Source organism: Daucus carota, chromosome 4 (assembly GCF_001625215.2).
Source record: "Daucus carota subsp. sativus chromosome 4, DH1 v3.0, whole genome shotgun sequence".
NCBI classification, from domain to species: domain Eukaryota; kingdom Viridiplantae; phylum Streptophyta; class Magnoliopsida; order Apiales; family Apiaceae; genus Daucus; species Daucus carota.
Window position 1 is genome coordinate 32,745,851 of NC_030384.2, and position 21,295 is coordinate 32,767,145.

The window sequence follows — 21,295 nt, forward strand, 5'->3', positions numbered from 1 at the left end:
GGAATATGCTATCACTGTTATAATACAATTTGTAAGATGGACGAAGTTGTGACGTATGGAAATAAAATAGACCAGGTACATTGAATGGTAAATATAACAAAATCACTGTATATATCTCTTAATCGTTACGATAAAAAATAAATTATTAGTGACTTTTTGAATGGTACCCAAAAATTGTTCCCAATTTTTTTTATCAGATCTTAGTTGGCTATTATGATTGATTTCATTCACACTAATAATATTAAGTGTCTCATGTATACACAGAAATCACCTAACTAAAATGATCCATATATCTGTCATTTGAGAAAATATTGGGACTGAATTTGAGGGTACGTGGCATTACTCTTCACCAAAACAAGACTGTTATTATATTGACGACCACGTTTGTAAACTATTTCTAAAGTTTATTCGTGATGTTTCGAGTCAAGTTCTTCCAAGATCACTTTCGAAATGGATAATTCTAAGTGTTTTATAAGAATATGTAGCTACTATTAACGGTTTATGAACTTATTTCTCATTTTTTACATAAAATTTCGAGCCATGTTCTATCATAATCAAAATCAAAATGTACGTTCTTTCATGAAACTTCGAGTCTCTTCCTATCGTAAGTAAATTCAAGATGGACGGTTCAGAACTTTTTAACTTATTTGAAAATAAACTGATACTCCCTATGTCTCCTTGAATTATATAGACGCGACAAACTTTAATACTTCTGTAAAGTATAGTTCTACAACTTATTTTTAAAATTTCATTTTAAATACAAATTTCATTTTAAGTATAGTTCAAAATGAACTTTCCTGATTTTACAAAATTTGATGACGGTTACATTTATTTAGTTCTCATTTTTTTTATGAGGGTCAAGTTGTGACGTAATCAAATTCAAAATGAATGTTATCTCATTAAATTTTGAGTCAGTTTTTTGTTGTAATCAAATTCAAAATGAATATTTCTAAGTATTATAATTTATTGTAGGTTTACTATAAATTGTTTTTAGCAACTAATTTATAATAAATAATAAATTATCTGAAAAATGAAGCTTAAATTGAATGTATTTTATGTTTATATTTTTTAATAATGAACACATTTTCATCAATAAGACTATTATGATATTGACGGTTACATTTGTGAACTTACGTATCCGGTTTCTTCATGAAAAATTGAGTCAAATTCTTCCGTAATCAAATTCAAAATGAATCTCCCCGAACGTTTCACTTTGGACTCGCATACAATACTATTTAATATATAAGTACAAATTCACACTAATTTTATCAAAATTAAACAATTGACACACATTTTGTTTTGTTGAGAGCCTCACGAGGCTCGTGACAGAGTCATTTTATATTATTAGTGTTTGACGATAAAATTAACAGCATCATTATATATATTAAGAGAATATGCTATCATTATTATAATATAATTCATAAGACGTACAAAGTCGAAGTTGTGACGTATGTAAATTAAATGAACTAATTACATTGAGTTGTAAATATAACAAAATCACTATACATATTAGCTAAATATAAATAATATTATTTTGCAAACATATTTAATATAACATATCGTTTGATCGTTATGATAAAAAATAAATTATCAGTATTTTTGATGGATGATATGAATATTATTATTGAAAGTGTTATGTTCATGAGAATTTTTACGATTTTATTTCAATACAGAACATATTTACCAAAATTAGACTTATTTTTATTAACGATCATAATTGTAAATCATTTTGGAGTTTGTTCATGAAGTTTCGAGTCAAGTTCTGTAATCAAATCCAAAATGAACGTTCCCGAACGTTTCAAATTTGGACTCGTATACGATGCTATGTAATATATAAGTACAAATTCATACTAATTTTTATCAAAAACAACAACTGACACACGTTTTGTTGAGAGCGTCATAAGACTCGTGACAGAGTCACTTTATATTAGTGTTAAACGATAAATCTAACAGAATCAGTATATATTAACAGAATATGCTATCATTTATAATACAATTTGTAAGATGGACACACTAAGGCTCGTAACGGAGTCACTTTATATTGGTGTTTAACGATAAATCTAACAGAATCAGGATATTTATTAGCAGAATATGCTATCATCGTTATAATATAATTTGCAAGATGGACGAAATTGTGAAGTATGTAAATAAAATGGACTGAGTACATTAAATTGTGAATATAACAAGATCACTATACATATTAGTTAAATACGAATTGAATATTATGTTGTAAACATCTTTAATATAACATATATTTGATCTTTATGGTAAAAAATTAATTATATGTCAGTGTCATGTTAGATGGTATAAGTATTATTATTGAAAGTGTGATATTTATGAATAAGATGTATGATTTTATTTTTGTACTGAACATATTTATTAAAACTAGATTTTTTTTATATTGACGGTCACGTTTGTAAATCATTTCTCTAGTTTGTTCTTGAAGTTTCGTGTCGAGTTCCGTAATCAAATTGAAAATGAACGTTCATGAATGCTTCGATTTTGTACTCGTATACGATGCTATTTAATATATAAGTACAAAGTCATACTAATTTTATCAAAAACAACAACTGACACACGTTTTGTTGGGAGCGTCAGAAGACTCGTGACAGAGTCACTTTATATTAGCGTTTGACGACAAATCTAACAGAATCAGCATATATTAACGGAATATGCTATCACTATTATAATACAATTTGTAAGATGGACGAAGTTGTGACGTATGGAAATAAAATAGACCGGGTACATTGAATGGTAAATATAACAAAATCACTGTATATATCTCTTAATCGTTACGATAAAAAATAAATTATTAGTGACTTTTTGAATGGTACCCAAAAATTGTTCCCAATTTTTTTTATCAGATCTTAGTTGGCTATATATGATTGATTTCATTCACACTAATAATATTAAGTGTCTCATGTATACACAGAAATCACCTAACTAAAATGATCCATATATCTGTCATTTGAGAAAATATTGGGACTGTATTTGAGGGTACGTGGCATTACTCTTCACCAAAACAAGACTGTTATTATATTGACGACCACGTTTGTAAACTATTTCTAAAGTTTATTCGTGATGTTTCGAGTCAAGTTCTTCCAAGATCACTTTCGAAATGGATAATTCTAAGTGTTTTATAAGAATATATAGCTACTATTAACGGTTTATGAACTTATTTCTCATTTTTTACATAAAATTTCGAGCCATGTTCTATCATAATCAAAATCAAAATGTACGTTCTTTCATGAAACTTCGAGTCTCTTCCTATCGTAAGTAAATTCAAGATGGACGGTTCAGAACTTTTTAACTTATTTGAAAATAAACTGATACTCCCTATGTCTTCTTGAATTATATAGACGCGACAAACTTTAATACTTCTGTAAAGTATAGTTCTACAACTTATTTTTAAAATTTCATTTTAAATAAAAATTTCATTTTAAGTATAGTTCAAAATGAACTTTCCTGATTTTACAAAATTTGATGACGGTTACATTTATTTAGTTCTCATTTTTTTTATGAGGGTCAAGTTGTGGCGTAATCAAATTCAAAATGAATGTTATTTCATTAAATTTTGAGTCATTTTTTGTTGTAATCAAATTCAAAATGAATATTTCTAAGTATTATAATTTATTGTAGGTTTACTATAAATTGTTTTTAGCAACTAATTTATAATAAATAATAAATTATCTGAAAAATGAAGCTTAAATTGAATGTATTTTATGTTTATATTTTTTAATAATGAACACATTTTCATCAATAAGACTATTATGATATTGACGGTTACATTTGTGAACTTACGTATCCGGTTTCTTCATGAAAATTTGAGTCAAATTCTTCCGTAATCAAATTCAAAATGAATCTCCCCGAACGTTTCACTTTGGACTCGCATACAATACTATTTAATATATAAGTACAAATTCACACTAATTTTATCAAAATTAAACAATTGACACACATTTTGTTTTGTTGAGAGCCTCACGAGGCTCGTGACAGAGTCATTTTATATTATTAGTGTTTGACGATAAAATTAACAGCATCATTATATATATTAAGAGAATATGCTATCATTATTATAATATAATTCATAAGACGTACAAAGTCGAAGTTGTGACGTATGTAAATTAAATGAACTAATTACATTGAGTTGTAAATATAACAAAATCACTATACATATTAGCTAAATATAAATAATATTATTTTGCAAACATATTTAATATAACATATCTTTTGATCGTTATGATAAAAAATAAATTATCAGTATTTTTGATGGATAATATGAATATTATTATTGAAAGTGTTATGTTCATGAGAATATTTACGATTTTATTTCAATACAGAACATATTCACCAAAATTAGACTTATTTTTATTAACGACCATAATTGTAAATTATTTTGGAGTTTGTTCATGAAGTTTCGAGTCAAGTTCTGTAATCAAATCCAAAATGAACGTTCCCGAACGTTTCAAATTTGGACTCGTATACGATGCTATGTAATATATAAGTACAAATTCATACTAATTTTATCAAAAACAACAACTGACACACGTTTTGTTGAGAGCGTCATAAGACTCGTGACAGAGTCACTTTATATTAGTGTTAAACGATAAATCTAACAGAATCAGTATATATTAACAGAATATGCTATCATTTATAATACAATTTGTAAGATGGACACACTAAGGCTCGTAACGGAGTCACTTTATATTGGTGTTTAACGATAAATCTAACAGAATCAGGATATTTATTAGCAGAATATGCTATCATCGTTATAATATAATTTGCAAGATGGACGAAATTGTGAAGTATGTAAATAAAATGGACTGAGTACATTAAATTGTGAATATAACAAGATCACTATACATATTAGTTAAATACGAATTAAATATTATGTTGTAAACATCTTTAATATAACATATCTTTGATCTTTATGGTAAAAAATTAATTATATGTCAGTGTCTTGTTAGATAGTATAAGTATTATTATTGAAAGTGTGATATTTATGAATAAGATGTATGATTTTATTTTTGTACTGAACATATTTATTAAAACTAAATTTTTTTTTATTGACGGTCACGTTTGTAAATCATTTCTCTAGTTTGTTCTTGAAGTTTCGTGTCGAGTTCCGTAGTCAAATTGAAAATGAACGTTCATGAATGCTTCGATTTTGTACTCGTATACGATGCTATTTAATATATAAGTACAAAGTCATACTAATTTTATCAAAAACAACAACTGACACACGTTTTTTTGGGAGCGTCAGAAGACTCGTGACAGAGTCACTTTATATTAGCGTTTGACGACAAATCTAACAGAATCAGTATATATTAACGGAATATGCTATCACTGTTATAATACAATTTGTAAGATAGACGAAGTTGTGACGTATGTAAATAAAATAGACCAGGTACATTGAATGGTAAATATAACAAAATCAACCACGGGATGAAAAAGCAACCCCCTGTATGCTCAATGTCATCACCAGCTCATATTTCCTCTTATTTTTCTATTATTTATTAGTGCAATTTTTCTCTCTCCTTGAGTTGTATATATAAATTTAAAATATAGGGAATCAAATAGGGAACACCGTTTGAGCAAAATAGCTTTTTAATCCCCAATATTTTAGGTAACTATTAATATATAATATTTTAGGAGTTGAAAATAGGGAATTGCATTGGGCTTGCTCTAACTTCTCTCCCTGTGCTTCTTTTCCAAACACTTTATTAACATATCTACTTCTTATTTCTAATTCACTCTTTTACTTTAAGCACAAAATATTTTTTTTAGGTTTGCCCAAACTGCCTCTAAGTTAACCCGAAAATATATCACAACAGAGATCCCGGTGAGGGGCTCACAGGGCTCGTGACAGTCCAGTTGGCTGCATACATGATTTCAGTCTCTACGAGGGCGCACAAGACACGGTAATTACGACGCATATGCTGTTCCCAAACAACACTTAGCGCGTATGCTGCCAAATATTTCTGTAACGGCCGTGTATAACACCAAATACAAGAAATAAAGAGTCTAATAAAATACGTAAAGTTAAAAACAAAATAAAAAGAAGGTCACGACTGCTATAAATATACATACCAAACATCTCAACAGGCCCTATAAATTCACTTTCCAACTCATTCATTCACATGCATCAAATAAGCTGCATCTAGAGAGAGAAAGGGAAGTTTAGAGAGAGAAACACCTTATTCGCCGGAAAATGTCTACCGGAGCTTCTTCAGATGGACTTTTCCGCGGGATCTACGACGGCTGTATCTCCGGTCACGACATGGACATCAGCAACCGTCCGTACCACCGCAACTGCGGCTGCGCGTTGCACAAGATGCGCCGCAACTGCACGCACGCGCTGCCGAAGAGTAAGGTGTCGTATCCGATAAGGAGAGCTGGGAGCGAGAATTCACTGGCGCTGATGGTCTCCGGTCAGTCTTCTCCGGCGACGCCTCCGGCGAATGGAGAGATCGGGAGGACTAATTCCAGTTCGAGCTTGCTTTCGTTTTACGAAGACTCTGCTGATCCGTACAATAAGCCGGGGAATTAATTTAAATAAATAAAAGTTTAAGTTAAATTAAGGTCGTTTTTTTCTTTTTTCCTTTTTCTTTTGCATTTGTAGCTTTTGTTCGGGTCTGAAATGATGAAACGATCCTTCGAGATGTGTGTGAATTTGTTATTTTCACCGAAAATAACAAAAAATATGTATGAAGTATCGATACGTACATGTATGTATGTATGTATCGAAGGGGAAATGATGTAGATCGTTGATCGTTCCATGTAGTTTCAGATCCCAGTGTTTGTGATATGTACATGTAATATCGAATGCAGAACTTATGGTTATATATTTGTTTGTTCTTTATGTTCTTTATGATCATGTTGTTTTAAAGCTTCAAAGAATAACCTAATGTTTTACCCTCTGGAAATCAATTGTTGAATTGTACTCGAATTTCTTTAAAAACCGATTTTAATCCAATTTTCACAATGATTATTTGACGAACTTATTGCAGATTTTCAGTTAAAGTGGTTTCAGGAGCCTGGAGTCTGGAGACATGTCCTTAAAATGCAACGTTTTAGTGAAACTGGGTTCATCATTGCATATTCTGGAGTAACAGATTATTATTTCCACAGTTAAATGGTAAATTACTGAAATTGGTATGAAATGTTGGTTACTTGAAATTGATTTTGTGTGTACACGTGTAGGGTCCAAATCTCTGCAAGCGTATGCATGTTATATTTTATATAAAGATTTTTAATGTGAATATAAGAATAGGCTTAATTTAAGATTTTTAATATGACGAGAAGATTTTTAATTTTCGTTTTAGAAAAATGTTATCTCCAGAGCAAGGTATTTGTTTTCAGAACAAATTCAATTCCCACTTCCCCTTGCATCCATATAAATCATACAACTTCAGCATAAATTTCTGCAAATTACTCTGAAAATTAAAAAACTGCTCTGGATATAACATTTCTCTTCGTTTTAGTACTAATATAAAGGGTCGGTCTGCTCATATAAAATCATAGCATAAATTAGTATTCCCTCTGTCCCATTTAATTGTATACGTTTCTTTTCAACTGCTCGACACGCATTTCAATGCTCTTATAAAATATAGTTCCGTAACTTATTTTTGAGATTTTCTTTTTCTGTATAAAAATATAACATCCAAACTTTAATTCAGAAAAAGAAAATTTTAAAAATAAATTACACAACTACACTTTACAGGAGCATTAAAGTCCGTGCCGCGTCCCCGTCCCCCAATATATACTACTCAGGGGAACGGAGGGAGTAGTAGTAATATTTTCATGATGAACATACAAGCTTATTAAGAACTGAACTAATTAATTAATTAGCATTTATGTGGATTCAAAATTGCTATATAGTTTGATCCCCACTTTAAAACTGATATATGTCTTGTATGTAGACGGTGATTAAGTCCTATTACAAGTTAAGGAGCTGAATCAATCATGCTGTTCCGGAGAATGAAATGAAAAATTATATAAAAATTTTAACAAGAAATAAAATGTATAAGATAATAGTGACAAGATAGGAATGTATTTAAATTTCATGTGAGAAAGTTAGTAAAGCAAAATGATGTACAAATAGAATGAGCATTCCTTCCAAAACGTGTGGATTAGAATAGTTAAAATAATAGGAATGGAATGATTGAAGGAATAAAAATTATATACATTTTCTTTCATCAACATCATTTTATAGTACAAAATTCATTTCATTCTCACTCCATTCTATTCTCTCCAAGTGAACACAACCTCAGTGATCATAACATCAACCCAAAAATAACAAATCAAGCTTTGGGGATAAACTCTCTCCGTCCGTTCCTTTTTTTTTTCTTTTGCGTGGTAGTCGTCGGGTTTCCACTGCATCGTAAAAAGTCCCAAAACATTTTATTTCTTTTATGTTTTCTTCCTTTTTTCAATAAAACTTGTTTTAAAGTTTTGATTTCCCTAAAAAAACTTATTTATTAGGTAAGAGTGGTATGCTTTTTCGGATCTAAAGATTCAATAATTTTCGATTTGGTCTCCTTTTTCTTAGATCTCAATTCTACGGAACTACAGATTTCGTGTTCTTCCCATTGTTTTACAGTTCGTGTGAGTATGGTACTTAATTTAGTAATAAAAATTATTAGAGAATTACATTCTTAGTCGATAGTTCAAATTGGAAAGTGGCGAAGCATGTGTAAATATTATCTTCAACAATCACGTGATTTTATTTGCAAGAAGAATAGATTAATAAGTGATTGTTTATGTGTTTTGTTTGTTCGACGTGATTATTTATGTAAATATTGTATAACTTTTTATTATTGAATTAGCTCATTTATTGAAAATAATCATTACATATATAAAAGAAATTCTCGACCAAAATCCTTCATTTCAATAAAAACTAACTAGTTGTTAATATATATCGTAAACACATACCTGAAAGATGCATAACAAAATTAGCACATCACATACAAATAATATCATCTCGTGATTACTAAAATACTTAATTTAATCCGTGGTGAAACACATTTAAGAAATTTATTGGTACTTCCTCCGTCCCACTCAATTCTTTACATTGGGTCTGGGCACGTAGATTAAGAAATATGTATAAAGTAGTGGAAAAGAAAAAGAAAAGTGGGTGAAGTGGTGGGACCCATGGATTTTTATTTTTTTTTGCCAAGATAGATTTTTAATATATAAAAGAAAGATAGTGGAATAAAAATAACGTGAAAAGAAAGAAAAAATGGGAAAATGGTGAGACTCATTAACTATTTTAAGAAAGTTTTGTAATGTAATTAGAGTGGGACGATTTAAGATAGAAACTGTAAGGAATCTGGTGAGACGAGACGGAGGGAGTAAAACTTTTGCGTCATTTCGATTTTACGGAATGGTGTGAAAGTGAAACAAATCTAAAATAAGCTCAACCTGACAACAAAGTTGATTCTGCTGTGGGATTCCATATTATACGGTACTCCCTCCATCCCCCTGAATTGTATGCATTGGGGGACGGGGACGCGGCACAGACTTTAATGCTCCTGTAAAATGTAGTTGTGTAATTTATTTTTAAAATTTTCTTTTTCTGAATTAAAGTTTGGATGTAATATTTTTATTCAGAAAAAGAAAATCTCAAAAATAAGTTACGGAACTATATTTTATAAGAACATTGAAATGCGTGTCGAACAGTTGAAAAGAAACGTATACAATTAAATGGGACAGAGGGAGTACTAATTAAGGGGTGGCAGTTTCGGGTAACGGGTCGTGTTCGTGTCAGCAATCGGGTCGATTTCGACTTTTCGAGTCAATTTCGGGTCAAGCTAAAATCACTTAAAATTGAATAAAACTTAAAATTGAAGTTATTAGAAACAAAATTCTAATTTCGGGTCATGTCGGGTACAGTTCATTTTAAAACGGGTGATTTTCGGGTCATTTTCGGATTTTTTTTCTTAGTAAATCGGGTTACGAGTTCGGATCGGGTTCGAATCGGGTTCGGATCGTGTCTGATATTGCCAGCCTTAGTAACAAATTTATCCCAAGTATTCATTCAGTGAAGCTCAAACTCATGCTCATTTTTGCTCCTTGTTTTCTTCCGGGTAATTTCTGTAATCACGTGGTGACTGAATGAGTGAATGCTGATTACAACATTGACGGACAGGAGTTGCCCAGGTCTCTAACAAGCCTGCAGGCTGCATGTTTGTTTCCTGCGAGATACTCTGCTCACTACTCTTTTCCTATTTTTTTACTCTTAAAAACGGACGGTGGTCTTTCTAGAGTGTCATTTCCAAGATAAACTAAATTATGCTAAAGCACGAGAATTAGAGTGCAATTTGTTTTTAATCATAGTTATTCATGTTACTTTCTTAGTGGGATGGTCCGGCTCCGGCACCTTGGGGGTCCATGGTGCTCACATTGAGTTAAATAATTGTTACTTAGTCATGTCGGTCACGTGGGCAACTCAACCCGGCTCAGATGCCATCGTAGACTCACCGTACCCTTCTGCCCGAATAAAACACAAGTTTTATAATTTTCCCTTGCATAATGGTCCTGTTTGGAAGTTAGAGGTTTGAGCAAAAATTAAAAGTTTGAGGTGGTTTAGAGGTTTGACCATCGAAATCCGCTAATTTTAGTGTTTGGTAGTTAGCGAATTGAAATAGAGGTTTGGGTCCAAAAAGCTAACTTTGTAAAAGCTAGTTTGAGGAGTTTTTTGGATTAGAGGTTTTGGTTTGTGTCAGAAAAAGCTAATCAATCAGCTATTAACCAAACATTTTTACGGAAAACAGCTAATCCAATCCGCTAGTCAAAACATCTAATTCAATCAGCTAGTCAAAACATCTAATTCAATCCGCTAACAGCTAACCGCTAATCCCCAAACAGGGTCAATATATTCTACATTTGGAAATTATTGTTACGAGTTACGACCTTCATATTGTAGAGTTTCTATTGGGGTTAAAATGGCTTGATCATAACTAAACTGGACTTCAACTTGCAAGTGGATAACTAAACTCAAAAACCTTGCATTTAACTCACTAAACCAGCTTTTACTTGCAATCAGATAACTTCCGTTAAATCAACTAACGTGACTAACAGCAAATAGTATGACATGGCACTGAGTTTACTGTCTAAAGTGTAGAATAGTTGGATCTGATCCAAACCTAACATTATTAGTTTATTTTCGGACAATTGTATATGAATGCCACGGAACCAGATCTGCATATACTACCTTCTTCTTTTGAATCATTATTAAATCCTGCAATCACATTTAAAGGCAAAAGAATGTGATAATGAAAAACAAACTACATGGGACAACATAAACGAGAGCAAGTGTCACTGCAGCCTCTGGGGGAACCCAAAATTTGTCCAGTTTCATCAACATATGTACTTTTTTCACTGATCCACTTTAAATACTACGCTCACCCTTCTCTTTCATCTTTCATGATTGTTATTCTCCCTCGCGTGTGTATAAGCCGTACGTGTATGATTAAGTTGGGGGTGCTTTGGATCGACTAAACTAAGGGTAGTGGGTTAACTGAATTGGGGTGAGTTATGAAATAATCGAGCAGGTCAGATGAATTTGGGTCAGATGAATCTACGTGGCAGTTGGCTTGTAAAAAGTTAACGATCTTCCGTTAAAAATTAACATCATCTAATGGATGTGCAGATTTTAGTTAGTTTAATTATTTGATTGCAAGTAAAAACTAGTTCAGTGAGTCAAATGCAAGGTTTTTGAGTTTAGTTATCCATTTGCAAATTCAAGTTCAGTTTAGTTATGATCAAGCCATTTTACCCGTTTCTATTGCAAGAGCCGAATGCACACCAAAATTCAAAACTTACGCTACAAGTAACACCGCAATCCCACCTCGAGTCGTGCACCCCAGTTCCACATCGAGTCGTGTGGAGACATTAGTTCAGTTTATAAGCATAAGTATTTCTACTAATTTTGAGGGCTTATGATAGACTTGTGGATTACCCATGTTGTTGCAGTTGAGCCAATTTATTTCGATTTAATTTCGGATTCGCTTGACCTGATACTCGAGATTTGATCCGGGTTGTCACACTCTTACCATCACTCTTATAATATGAAGGTATCATAGTTTAAAAACTTGAATTCCTGAGTGATGTACTATAAAAAATGCATTCGGCTTTGAATACACAAAACTAATCTAACAAACGCACTCCCAATGATAATCCCAAGGCTGATAAACATTTTACAGATCCCACCTACAAGGAACAAATTAACCATTCCAGAACATGATACAAGCAATCTTACACGTGCTTTATACTTTAAGAGTGCTTCTTCACTTCCTCATTCATTTTTTAATTTAGACGCTTTTTTTTTTTTAAGGAATTTAGACGCTTCTTTTAATTTTAAGAAAATGTATAAATGAATATATCAGTCATATTGAGCTCCATAAATAATTCACATCCATTTTACCGAGAACATATATTGATCCACCAAAATCGCCAAAAAAGATAGAAAATTTCATAGCGGAACGGTTTAAAAAAGGGTTCTTAACTATTACTAACTTAAACCAAGGGATGAAGAGCACGATTGGATAGCCCAAGTGGTTAAGGGTTTATCCTCTGTTGGGGTCCTGGGTTCGACTCTGGCTCACCTCGAGATTATCTTAGAACAGATACTCAAATTGTAAGGCTATAATAAGCCATGTTAGTAAAAAAAAAAAACCAAGGGATGAAACTTTGCCACATAGGAATTAGTAGCCCCACATAAGGTTGAGTGGAGAATCGGAGGGAAGATTTAAAGATAGCAGCAGTTAACAAAAGCATAGAGTGAAAATGACATGAAGCACAATGTAGCAGAGGGAGTCAACTTAACGGTAACAGGACTAGTCGAAAGAAATGACGCCAAGTCCATAAAAGCATGCTCGATGTTTCCAATGCAGAAGAATATCACTAGTAAGTAGCGGTAGCAATCAAGTAAAGGAGGAATCTACTAATACATGGGAAAAAACGGAAACATGATCATTCAACAAGACCTTGTTCGGTTGGGTGTTTAAAAGTATTTGATTTTGTGGTTATTATTAATTAAAAAATGGATGCGAGTATGAAAGGGTTACCTGAGATATCAATTTTAAAGTTAGTTTTTTTTTTTTGACGAAATTTTAAAGTTATTTTTTATTTCATCATAAAATATTGACAACAATTATAAAATATATGTACGAACAAATGTCGATAGTACCAAAAAATATTTAGAATTTTTCATGTAAAAACATAAATTAATTTAATTTATAATTTAACAATATTTTAAATCAAGAAATGATTCCAACATATTAACCTGATTCCAAATTGTAAATTACAAATTCCAGGCATATACCTCTTAAAGAATTATATAAGCTCTAAAATATTTTAGACACACGCATGCAATATATTTATTATTTTTTGTTTAATTTCTATTATGTTTCAAATGACAACTTAAAAATATACAAGGCTTATTCAATGATTATAGTTCGAATGATGAAAACAATTTCGTTTGGATGATAGAAATTTATAATTTAATCATTTTAAATGTTCTTGTTGATACCATGCGATCCTGTATTAATGATTCATTTATTCTAGAAAAATGTAAATCCCGGGAATACAATCTAGATGATCGAAGTATATAATGTCGACCATTTTAATTTATTAAGTGAAATTTTTATACATTATTATACTGAGATTATTAAATTTTACTAATTTTTCAAGATATTGATTAATCGAAAATAAATATGTATCACTATTATTATGTGGTGAGTAAAATTCTAGAATTCAAATATTAATTTATTATAAATTATAAATTAATAAATTATTGGTTATTTACTCCTATATAGAACATCACCGGACCCACGACGAGCAATTGTTCATTTGGATTAGTGCTATGCACGGCCGCGGACATAAACGTGGACTAATGTACTGGATCATTTGATTGCAGTCCACTTTCCACAGCTTATGAAGTACTAGCAGTCCAGGCGTCTAGCAGATAGGATGGACATTCACCCGGACCGCTCGACCCTGCTCCGCTCCCCACTCCGTTCGGGTTGGGGATTCAGGGAATATCACAATCTAAAAAAATGATCACGAATATTTTATAGTTAAAAGAACAGAACGCTAAATCGTGCAGCATTCTCTTGTGGTTAAGAATACATAACGCTATTTCTTGTAATATTTTACGCTACACTATCTAGCATTTCTAATTTGGAAGAACTCTATATTATCCCGTGTTACTAGCCGGCGATAGGACCATTTTTAGTTATAACTTCTGCAAGCGAGTATAGACATTAATTCCCAAATTTGGGATATAGCGGTTTGGTTTAACTTAAAAAAAATGACTTCTTGCTTATAGTAAAGAAGTGGAGTAGAAGTGAGAAGTAAATAAGTTAATAAAGTGTTTGGAAAAGAAGCAGAAGCTGTGAGACAGAAGCTAGCATTCTCAAATTTTTAAAAGTGCTTCTGCTTATTCGTACAAACGGGTTAAGAAAAGTAGAAGCCAAAAGCAGGTATTACTTCTTGCAAACAAACAGTACCATAAACAAGGAAGAATATACTATAATTTTATAAAGGGATAATTAATTCTGACGTCCCTGAACTATAGGTTGTTTATTATCTAGGTCCCTCTCCTATTTTTCTCAATAATGCGATCCTTAAACTTTTAATTTTTTCTGATTCGCGTCCTTCCGTTAAAAGTCAACTAACAGACGTTAGTCAATGCTTACGTGTCTGATGCTTACGTGTCTAGTGCTTATGTGGCTGACTTTCCAAAAGCTTTTTTGCACCCTCGACATCCATATCCACAATCTTCTTCGATTTCCAGCATACCCCGTAAGCATTGCCAATGCTTTAGCAGCTGCTTCTTTATCCTCAACAGCTTTACCATCCAGCATCCTCACCAAAGGTGCAATGCCCCCAAATTCCCCCAACTCCTTTCGCGTTTTTATATCGTAATCCCAAATTATAAACAGCCCTAGCAGCAACAACTCTCAGTCTCTCACTCCCAACACATTACAATTCAAATCCAACACAATCCATCCCAAAATCCACTCAAAACAATAACCTCAGCAATTGGATGACACGAAACTAAACACCTAAATAACTCAACCACAACCTTCAAACCCCTAACATTCGAAACAGAATCCAATAATTCATCAAAAACTTAACCCCGCCTTCCTTCACAATAAAAAGCTTCAACCTTTCATCATTAATCAAACACAAATTACACAAACACCCAATCACATTTTCCCACAGTACAGACTTTTTCTTTGGCAAACCCGAAACCCGATTCGAGGACACGAATCAATGCTTGAATTAAAGCCAACCCTTCTGCAATGAAAACATGCTTGCTTGAAGAACTGAAACCCTAAAAATCAAAACGACGTCGGTTAAGCTGAGGGGACGAGTTTGAATGCCGTAAGCGCAGGAGCAAATGGAAATAACATATTTTTGAATATTATTTTAAGTTGCCAAATCAACAGAATATAAGCATTAGCCACGTAAGGATCAGCCACATAGCATTGACTAACGTCTGTTAGTTGACTTTTAACGGAAGGATGTGAATCAGAAAATATTAAAAATTTAAGGATCGCATTATTGAGAAAAATAGGAGAGGGACCTAGATAATAAACCACTTATAGTTCACGGACGTTAGAATTAATTATCCCTTTTATAAAGCGGAACTTATAGAATTACGAGAAAATTTACCACTTCTTTTCGAAGTTGGAAACAAAACAAGGGACCAAAGCTCCTATGATGAGTTTTAATCGGGGCTAAGTATTCGGCTGGTTCGATTTAAAATCGAAAATCGATTTTTTTTTAAAAAAAATTTGAACCGGACTGAATTATTATTATGAACCAACCAAATCAATCGAATTATTTTGATTCGGTTTTGGTTTAAAAAAACTGAGTTTCTGAAAATTGTATTTTCACTGTAAATCCATAAACCTCATTCAGACAAGCTTCACCATTTAACACATAGAATTTCATACATTAAAACAGAATATCACTTGATTACTAGGAGAGTAGAAGTAGCAACTAGCAAGCCAAAATAATAGTATCTATTACATTTGCATTACAGAGCTACACTGAAATTGAAAAACAAATGTTATGTTTGCAATCTCAGTCTGCATCTGCAGTTCCATTCTCCAGTTTCAGCCCTTAGCGTTTAAGCCAAGTCGCACTTCTACAAATATGTAAAATAAATGTTGATTAGTACCAGCACTATATGAAATGTTAGCAGACTAGATATAAACATCCCCAGATTAGGTGACTGGCTAACAACAGTGAAATAAGTGTCCAGTAAAACATGAAGAAGAATCGGTGTAAATTGCAAAAAGAAAAAAAAAACGAAGCAAAAATATAACAAGAGTTCCATAATGTGTTTGATGCTGAAGTCCAGAAGCTTGAAGAAGCTCGGTGCAGAGATCACTACAAGTCTACAGCTGGTAATGACACCTGGCCCATACATTAACATTTGAACATTTTCAAAAAAATAAAAAAGAAAAAACTAACATTTGAACTATGGCCCATGATAGCATTCGTCTATCTGAATATATAGCCCATACTTTTTAAGGGTCAAGGAGAATATCAGAATACAAGTCAATGCAATAAACTCCCTGTTTAGTATTTATACAAAAGAATTAGGGTGCAGTGCTCCAAAAGAGTAGGAGGAAAAAGGTTAAGAGAGATTTGAATCCGCGACCCAAGTTTTTGTTTGGGCCTTGGACCAACTCGGTCATCTCATATCATAGGAAAAGCTAATCAAAAAGTATTGGAGTTATAAAAAAAAAAAAAATCCTCTAGCCGTCGTGAGGGCTTCCATAGGTTTTCAGAAAGCCCCAAATCAGTTATTTTCTTTGTTTTGTTTCTGTTTTTCAATAATACTACTCCCCAGGTAAGGATTTCTATCTTTCAAGATTGTATCTTTAATAAAATCTTTTTTGGCTGAGTTTTGTTCCCAATTTATTTGGGTTTTGTTTATTCTTTCCTTGTGAGAGCTTGGCGTGTTTTTTTGGTGTGTTTCAATGTCCAGGACATTAGATCTGTCAGATTTTCAAAGTATTGATTCAGTGGTAAAGATTCAAAGGATTGATTCAATGGTAAAGATTTATATGGGATTGCAGTTACCATCGATAGCTCAAATGAGTTTTGATGAAGTTTTGATGAAGGCTATATGTGTATATATCAATTTCAACAAATCGCTTGATTGTGTCTTTATAAGGACTAGATTAATCAGCGATATGATCTGTTTTATGTTTTTTCGACTCGATTGTTCTTGTAGATGCCATATGACTTTTCATTATTAAATTAATTTCTTTTTTTTCAAAAAAAAAAGTATTGAAGTTATGATAGTACAAATTAAGATTAATATTTAATTGCCATTAGAACTGCTCAACTTCTATGCAAGATTACACCTAAATCTCCCAAGTGAAGATCAAAAATGCATTATGAAATCAAGTGCTTGTCATATACATAGAAAACATGCTACATTGTTGAGGATATGCAGTGCTTTGTCATATTTCTTGTACTGGGGGAGAAAATTTTTTTATACATTGAAAATATAACACAACACACAACATTTCACTTTCAACATCAAAGAAACGTTTATATTGTAGGACAACGGATTATGTCCACTTGTGAGTAGTGGAATCTTCTACGAACATTGAAAATGCGTATTTTTACTGTTAATATCATTGGAATATTAGTCACATTAAGCATCAGAACTCAGGGAATAAAACAGATCTCAACCATAAAAACCAAGGACTAACTAGCCTATCAAGCTTGTCGTATTTCAACTACTACTTAGTAATTACTGAATACAATAGCTCAAGTACCTTGGTCCAAACGTAGATAACTAACTGATAAACTACAAAGCATTCTCCTCCAAGATTAATGTACTTCAATTATTTATTTAAGCTCAGCAATTTCTACTTGCAACATATAAACCCTTTGATCCTGCATATTTTTCATGCTATTTAGTTTCACTCAAATGCTGAACTGGACCTTAAAACTCCACGAATATGTGAAAACTTAAGAGAGTACTTCATATATTTCTATAAATCAATAGATGCAGCATCAAGTCAGCTAATGTATCAATATATCTATGATAGTAGCTTATCAAAGTCTGATAAAAATATCGAAAGAAGGCCATACCCTGCGCTGTGCATCACAGATCAAAAGGTGCACATTCTGTTGGTTAACACAGGAATTTTGCCTTTCCGGAAAAAAATTCAAGGAGTGATTACCCTATATGGCTATATCTATAAGTTCTTCGAAAATTCCTTCAAGTTCTTCACTTATCTGCACTTTGTCAGTTACTTTACTTGGCCTGGGGTGGCATTTATAAATTAGGTTATATATAAATTTATCAGTGCACCATTTAAGTCTCTAAAATCAGAGATCAGGAATTTGTACTGTATTAAATAGTGATGAACACGATCCCGGCAAAAGCAGATTTCTGAAAGAGGTCAAGTAAAAAAAGTACAAGTGCATGTATTAGACTATTACTAATAGCCTATTAGAGTATCTTAAATTTTTTTGTTTAAGCATTCCAGGCTCTTTGTCTGCATCTATATTAAAAATATCTCTCCATACTTGGACTGGGGCAGCATATATAAATTTAGGCTATATATAAATTTATCAGTGCAACATTTAGGTCTCCGAATTGATAAGCATATGTTCAACTAAGAACAGCAATGGTTCGGTAAAAAAGAAGAAAAAAGAACAGCAATGATCAAGTTTCACAAGCAGTCAAGCATCGTAAGCTAGTGGATAGGTAACAGGAGGTTGAGGTTTTGAGTTTCAGTGGAGACATCAGACATGATTAAATAAATATATAAAACATATATGCAATTGACAATTACAAAGGAATAATATGAACCTCAACTATCAATTCAGGTGGAGCAATCTATAAAAAATATATGTCATAAAGCATACCGTTAGAGATACTCACATTAATGAGATAAGCTGGGAGAATCTGCAGCTTCTGGCACAAAAGAATATGAACTTTATTTCTTAGAGATAATCGAGTATGCTCCATGCATTATATTACAAAAGAGGTGCCTTGAAAAATAAGTTGAAATTTTCAATCATTCTTCCATCGCAGAGTAACTCAATGAAACCTGATTCTTAGTTCACAAATAAATAAATCAGATTACGGACCTTACTCAGGGGGGGATGGGTTGCAGCAGCATCCATGAATGTCTGCAATATTCAAAAACTTACAGCTACTAATAAGAAAAGTTATTTCATACTGCAGTATGAGGACAGGATAATGGGCATTTCAGAGCTTACTGTTGAAGATACACATCAATTATATAGGTAGAAAGTGCTTAGAATTTAGTCGCTATATTCAGATACAAATCCAATTTACTTAAGTAATGTCCGAATGACAAGTAATCAATTTTAATTTTCAGAGTAACAATTTGAAATGGTGATTTAAGAAGGCTAGGTAAAACAATGCAAATTATGTAGGAAGACATCAATGACATATCAAACCATTGCGAGTTTCGACCAGTGAAGAATATCTGTTGCAGTATAAGGACAACTAGCATTTGTGATAAAGCAAACTACTATAGGTCTTTACATCTGTCAAGTAAACTATTAGCATTTTAGTGTACTTGCAGAAAATATATTAGATAGTCATTCTAGACATACCCACCCATCTTATACACTACCAAGAATCCAAAAGAATATAAGTTTACAAAAGATATACTTTGTTAGGTTACATTAGAGTTTATGTCTTATAGCAGAACTATTTTACTTTTACCCGCAAACTATCAATTTGATTCCTTGGAAGATGTCACTATTGCAATGCTTTAAAATAAAGTTCGAGATGCCTAAAAAAGTTTTTTACTTCAAACATAATACTAAATGGTTTCTTGGAATATAATACTACTTAAAAGACAACATTTCCTAGGAAAAAACAGTCACCATTTTGCACCTAATATTCCTCTTGCCAGCTACTAAAACATTCTTGCAGACAACTTCACAGTGCTTTAGTGCAATTACGTGCAGTATAAAGACCCCTCAAACTCATGTGAGGGCATCAAAATCTCAACTTCACACCCAGCCATATTACAAAACAAGCACATATATATGTACACAAAAGAGACCAGCAACTACATCAGGAAATATGCTATTTCAATGTGCCTTTGATAGTAGTTTATCGATGTCTGATATGGATGTTGAGAGAAGGCCATACCATCGCAATTGCAGCTGCGCGCTGCACAAGAAAAACGATGCACACACTACTGCATGTTTTCAACACAGGAAAGTTGCATTTCCTAAGATACAGTCATTGACTGACTGCTCCATATCTGTGACAGCTTCCAGAAGATCGATACAATCTTCACATATCTGTTTTCATCAGGTAAAATAAAGAAAAAGATGTTCTTATGTTTATAAGAAACAAAGGAACAGACAGAATGATGTTTAGTAGGTGACCAAAATTCATAAATTTTCATAGAATTAGAGAGTACTGTGTAAATTTATTTGTGAACACAGTACTCATCAAATTCCTGTATGTAATCTCAACGATAAGAAAGCGCTAGGCTGATAATATCTCATTCATGTACAATTTAGGGAACTCAATTTTGGGTCCAGTCACATTGTTATACACACAGCTGATTTGGAAATTTTCCAAAGCTATACTTTGTTTCTTAATGAGCACTGGAAATTCGATGAACTAAAAGACAGTGGTAAGTTCATGTCATTGTATGGTACATGCCCTCCCTCGGCATGACAAGTCCAAGTTCAAAATTAATTCATATTGACCCGAAATTAAATTTTAGACTATTTGAATATTTCTGCGCTCAAGTGAATAGTGCAGTTTTGGAAGTCAATACATCTGGTATAGGATATAAAACGTGTTTCGACAAAATATGCGATCAAGCATTATTGCATAAAATGCAGAAGAAAATTGGTCTTTAATCTTTAAACACCTGATAAGAAACATAGAACACAGCTAAAATATTGTAGGCAGGACCATGAGGAAGTAGGCCAGTCTTCTTGTTGTCTTGCACCACAGGTCCGATATAGTTAACTTGTTCCATATGCCCCAGTTAAAAATGTTATTTTTAAAGTAAATAAAAGTTCTTTATAGACTGAAAAATGAGGTTAATCCATATTGCAGCTCAAACTAAGGCAAACCTGATTATTGATTATAGTTAACAGAAGAAGAAAATTTATAATGTACCTTATGAAGAGTGGATTGGCACAGGCATAAACCATGAAGAAGGTTGCAGCCTTGCAGATTTTCGTACTCTGATCAATGTAAAGCAAATTAAACAGTGTATTATGATAAAAAAGTGTTAGG

The 21,295-nt window shown here is 32.4% G+C and overlaps 1 protein-coding gene and 1 long non-coding RNA gene across 25 annotated transcripts in view; one reads left to right on the plus strand and one right to left on the minus strand.

Annotated features, from left to right (window-relative positions):
- The first annotated feature begins 6,211 nt into the window (after positions 1-6,211).
- Positions 6,212-6,550, plus strand: LOC108217262 (uncharacterized). Its single transcript, XM_017390099.1, has one exon. It carries the CDS (start codon positions 6,212-6,214, stop codon positions 6,548-6,550), a length of 339 nt encoding a protein of 112 aa, XP_017245588.1.
- Positions 6,551-15,915: 9,365 nt separating this feature from the next.
- Positions 15,916-21,295, minus strand: part of LOC108218784 (uncharacterized) — a 37,460-nt gene continuing 32,080 nt past the window's right edge. For 12 of the 24 annotated variants that reach the window (XR_010291231.1, XR_010291220.1, XR_010291224.1 and 9 more), the window contains 5 exons: positions 21,176-21,243; positions 20,183-20,337; positions 19,141-19,182; positions 18,932-19,041; positions 16,174-17,934 (listed from right to left, as the gene is read on the minus strand). This is a non-coding gene — a long non-coding RNA (uncharacterized LOC108218784). The other 12 variants (XR_010291238.1, XR_010291240.1, XR_010291239.1 and 9 more) reach the window with 5 other exon arrangements.

What these genes read in the sequence shown, in the direction of transcription:
- LOC108217262 (XM_017390099.1), top strand. Translation starts at nt 6,212, where the DNA reads ATGTCTACCGGAGCTTCTTCAGATGGACTTTTCCGCGGGATCTACGAC.